The sequence below is a fragment of the Bison bison genome, unplaced genomic scaffold (genome assembly GCF_000754665.1).
Source record: "Bison bison bison isolate TAMUID 2011002044 unplaced genomic scaffold, Bison_UMD1.0 scf7180017864148, whole genome shotgun sequence".
NCBI lineage: Eukaryota > Metazoa > Chordata > Mammalia > Artiodactyla > Bovidae > Bison > Bison bison.
In genome coordinates, this window is record NW_011494720.1 from 7,783,802 (window position 1) to 7,788,820 (window position 5,019).

The window sequence follows — 5,019 nt, forward strand, 5'->3', positions numbered from 1 at the left end:
GCTGGCAGCCAAGAATTCAGCTTTTCCCTAAAATGACTTTTACTGTGTTCCTAGTACAACTTATCTCTTTTTCCTGTAAGCAGCATTCAATAATGATTCATCACCAGCCCTGAAGGAAAACTGTTTCAGCTTTCCTTTTTTTTTTCTTACTTTCCAGTCATTAAAATGTAGCTCATGTATAAAGGAATATTTGATGGACAATTGGTTTATCTCAACAGCTCTGTAAATTCTGTCAGCTTATTACTGCTTAAATGAAATATATCTTCTTTTGCAATTAGTCTTTCTTAATCATCTGGATTTATGTCCTAAGATTGCCTTCTGATTGTCACTGACTTTAACTCTCTCATGTAACCATAAATACTTATTTAATGTCCACTGTACCCACAGCTCTTGTTAGGTCCCAGGGGTACAACTGTGGACAGTCTTTGACCTCCAAAAGCTCCATGTCAGAATCTTAAAAGCAGAAAGAGGCATGGACCTAAAGAGTCTTAAATAACTTTCCCTTTATGTAAATCCTGGTCTTTCTAGGTAAATAGCCCTGGCTTGACCACTTAATGACTTTGTCAACTTACTTGAGCTCTGCTAAGTTGTTTCTGCATCTATAAAATGGAAATAACTTGCATGGTTCTCACAATGAGTTGCTAACGATTAGAGAATTCTCATTAGACACAAAAAATACAAAGATTTCAGGGCCACCCATCAGAATGACGCCGGTCAGGGGGCTTCCAGCAGTGTGAGCGGCTCCTCTGCTGCTCTGATGGCGGGCGCCCACCATCACCCCGACCCCCGCGTCCAGCCTTCCTCTGCCTGCTTGTGCTTAGCCCTGGCCGTGTGCCTGCCCGCACCCCAGCACGTCCCTGTGCTCAGGGCGGGTGACTGGGGCCCCCAGGAGCAGCCCTCAGTACACAAGGCGTCAGCTCTGTCTCAGCTCCACGCCAGCAGTGCTGGCGCTTAGCTGCCAGGATTATTCAGACAGTCGATGAGGTAAACTTTGTTAGAATTGTGCTTAGTACAAAGCAAGCACTTAATATATTAATACCATTAATTTACTATAACGTTATTACTTAAATACGTCAGCCCTGGTACTATTCTCAGTGAAGTGGAACAACAAGATAAACAGGCTTACGTACACTTGCACATGATGATCCTCTGCTGCTGCTTTTCTTTTATTTTTTTAGAGAAAAATAAGAGAATATTATCTTCTTCTTGACCCTCCTCCTCCAACTGAAAAAAAAAAGCAACCCACAAAATGTGACAGTGATTTTGACATTATTTGAAAGCGTCCACATAACATATTTATTACAGCACTAGTTCCCTTTCGCTAATAGAGGACTAAAATTCTTCCAGTAAGAGCCAGCTAACAAGCTTTGTGTATCCCTCCTTTGCTTAACTGGTCTCTTCTTCCAGTTCTCAAGTATTGTGTCCTGTGAACACATTGAGGTGGGAGTGGGGTGGGGCCACAACCGCTGTCCTCTCTGCCCGCCCATCGGGGGTCCCGCTCCTCTGCTGCAGGTACTGTTCGGCACCGCCGACGGACAGGTGATCGTCATGGACTGCCATGGCCGGATGCTGGCCCACGTCCTGCTGCACGAGTCGGATGGCATCCTCAGCATGTCCTGGAACTACCCCGCCTTCCTGGTGGAGGACAGCAGCGAGAGCGACACCGACTCGGACGACTATTCCCCGCCCCAAGGTGGCCCTGCTGGGAGGGCAGGAGGAGAAGGACCCCTTCCCATCGGGCAGGGTTCTCAGTGGAATGCAGGGCAGAGCCAGCCCACCCAGTCTCTGACCTGAATGGGACCGTCACCTACCTCTCTGCCATCCCTTTTCGCAGAATCAGTGGTTGGGTGGCTTGGCCCTCCACTGGTTTTCCTAGACGCAGAACGAGACTGATGGCCGTTTCCGTGACCCTGAGGTATTGGGGGGGGGGTGCCTAGGGAGAACAGAGCTGAAGGTGAAAACTGCTGTGCTGTTCCTACGTCCTAACCCATAGTGCTCTAGATCCGTAACATTACTGAAGCCGGTGACCCTGGCTGTGTGAGGAAAGGGTTAGTTAGTTCTGCCCCTGACGAAGGCCAGCACATTGCCATGTCCCTGCCTGTTTATTTCAGGCAAAAGACCTTCCCTTGCTCAGTTCAGAAGAACCCACTGCCCTCACCCCGCCACCTCCAAGCCTTACAGTGATGTTAGAGTAGGTGACATCTGAGTTTGTGAACATTTGGCCCAGTCATGATAGATGGTTTCAGCCCCTTGGTGGGGGTGATTTCGGGTTCTGCCTCCCCCCGCCACCTTAGGCATGCCTGAGGCCCCAGAGCAGAAGCCTTGGGGGTGGGTGCTGGCCTGGCCGTCCCCACTGTCAGCCCTCAGCATGCCCCCCCCCCAGGGCTCTGACTCTCCCCCGGGGTCCCATTCCTGCTCCTTTTAAAGGGCCTTTCTTTTTAAAGGAGACGAGTAGTGAGATGAGTAGTGAGACGGAAGGACTGACTGCCGGTGGCAGTGATCAGATTGGTGTCTTTCAGCACTCGGCTCAGTATACTTTTAAAACAGGACTTACTGGGTTGAATGCATACTTGCTCTTCCCCTCTTACTAGGGCAGAAACAGGGTCCAGAGACCAAGGTGATGGAGCATGTCCAGATGAAGTCTAAGAGCAGCATTAGTTCCCAGCTGCACTCTAACCGGTTCCCCTCCTCAGAAGCAGTGGGGCAGTTTGGAGGAGACTGAAACTTGACTTTCAGAGAGAGCAGGGTGTTCCTGGTGACCTTGGAAATTTGAGCACAGAGGCCAGTATTTGTAGTATCTTAAGAGTGAAGCAGAGGACAGTTATTATAAGAGCCTCCACAGGTGAGCTGAGCAGGGCAAGCGAGCAGGTGTCGGGCTGACCCACTGCAGGGGGTGGACGCAGAGGAGCACCCCTCAGGGCTCCTTCCTTAATACACACACACACACACACACACACACACACACGTCTCCTCACACTCACGCACACTGGGCATCAGCCACAGCCAGTCTGGGCCTCCTCCAGATGTGGGGTCTCTTTTGGTAAAAACAACTCACGGTGGCTGCTCAATGCCTGTAATGTTCAGTGAAAGTGCGTCCAGTGTTGAAAGGCAGCTTTCGGTACCTTGGACCAGGATTAAGAAAATGTTTTCAACCTTCCCACCCATCCTCCTATGTCACGTGATGTTAAAGTAATTCACGTTTGCATATCACCAGAGACACGCAGGTTGGTAAACTCTCAGCAGGGCACCCAGAGCCCAGGGAGCCCCGCCCGGTACCCACAGGGCTGCTGTCCCCACCACCTCTCGTCCGGGGCTCCCCCCGTGCCCCTGTGGTTAGAGCCTGATGCTGTGCAGCACCACCTTCCTGGGTGACCCCCCCAGCCCAGGGTCTGGCCTGCACTGTTAGTGGTTTCCAGGCCTCCGCAGGGCTGCAGGTGCGGGCCTGGGTTCAGGTCACGTGCTCGTACCTCATTTTCACCCGGCACTTCTGTTCCCGCAGATGGTCCGGCAGCGTACCCCATCCCGGTGCAGAACATCAAGCCCCTGCTCACTGTCAGCTTCACCTCCGGAGATATCAGCCTGATGAACAGCTATGACGACTTGTCTCCCACCATCATCCAGTCAGGGCTGAAAGGTATGGAGCCGCCCGCCTTGCGAGCTGGGCGTCACTCCCAGGCCTCCTGACCACTGGCCTCTACAGGGCTTAATGGAGTCTGTCCGTGAAGGTCTTTTCTCTCGCTCCTCTGCTTGTCTGACCAGTCGATTCCTGTCTAGTCTCATCTTGAGGAAGCTCTCCCAACAGTCACTTCGTCCTCACCTGCCCTTCTCGGGAGGAGCGGTCCTCTCGGACAGGGGGCGCTCGCCTCCAGACAACACACAGGAGCCCCCAGGGTTCTGAGGCTTCTTGAGCAGCTGGTGGTTGTGACAAACCTGTCAAATCGAGGCATCCGTGTGAAAGTCAGTGGTGAATGGTTGACGGCCTCCTGAGGGGGCGGTAGGAAGTGGTGTCTCAGGAGGAAATTGGTGTCCATCAGCATTCTGAGTGTTGTGAAATGTGCAGTTCAGGAAGTCTCCTCAGGTGGTGGCTCTGATGCGTTCTCTGGAAAACCAGTCTGTTTCTTCAGGGTTGGACAGTGCAGTGCAGAAGCTCCAGGGTGGTCTCTGGTCCCCGTGTTAAAGGGACCTGCTGTGATCTGAATGGAGGTGGGGCAAACGGGAACCTTCGCTTTCTTTTTCGTTTTCTTTCTCCCTCCCTGTCTCTGGACACAGGTGCACATGTGCGGGCGCACTCCCGCACACACACACACAAGTGCACACACGTCTAACGGCTAATAGATGCGTCGCTGATGTGGGCGTCTAAGGAAGGGGTGGGGCCGGGCGTCCCTGATGGCTGCATGCCTGTCGTGGATCAGGCCTGGGTCATGCTCAGTATTGAGGGGCCCACACTTGTCACTGCATCCTTTTATGTTCCTGGTTATATAATCTTCAGAACAAGAAATGGCATTATTCTTATGAAACTTACTCTTTTCAAAAGAATGACATACCTTTGGGAACTACCGCCATCTCAGTGTAATGTTATAACTGCACCAAAGAAAGCCCTGCGCATTTGCTCATAAACGTTTGGACTAAGATCCTTACTCACATGTCGCCATCTAGCAGATGGCCGCCTTGAACCCTGGGCTTCCCTGTGTTAGCTGCTGCGCATCTGCTGTGTGTCTGGGCCCGTCCTGTGGGGGCCACCACCCACTTACCTATTAGGAAAAACCTGGACAGAGTTTTGGGCCCACCCAATACTCAACCTTATTTATGCCTGTCTATAAGAAAAATCCTCTATTTACTGATGCTTTTACTGCCTCCAGTTGTAGAGATTTTACCATGTTGTGTTTGTCCATAACTGCATCCTCTCAGCCCTCTGCTGGGATCTGTCTCTAGATTCCGTCTGCAGCTGACTTGACAAGTGGGCCTTCAGTTCCCGGGGTCTGGAGAGCTGTCTTCTCCCAGGACTGCTTTTCAGTCTTC

The 5,019-nt window shown here is 51.7% G+C and overlaps 1 protein-coding gene across 1 annotated transcript in view; it reads left to right on the top strand.

The window, feature by feature from the left end:
- TULP4 (tubby like protein 4) overlaps positions 1-5,019 on the top strand; it is a 198,260-nt gene that overhangs the window by 162,232 nt on the left and 31,009 nt on the right. Inside the window, 2 exon segments of the mRNA XM_010840910.1 lie at positions 1,513-1,693; positions 3,500-3,634. Of these exon segments, the coding sequence (XP_010839212.1) occupies positions 1,513-1,693; positions 3,500-3,634 (316 nt within the window).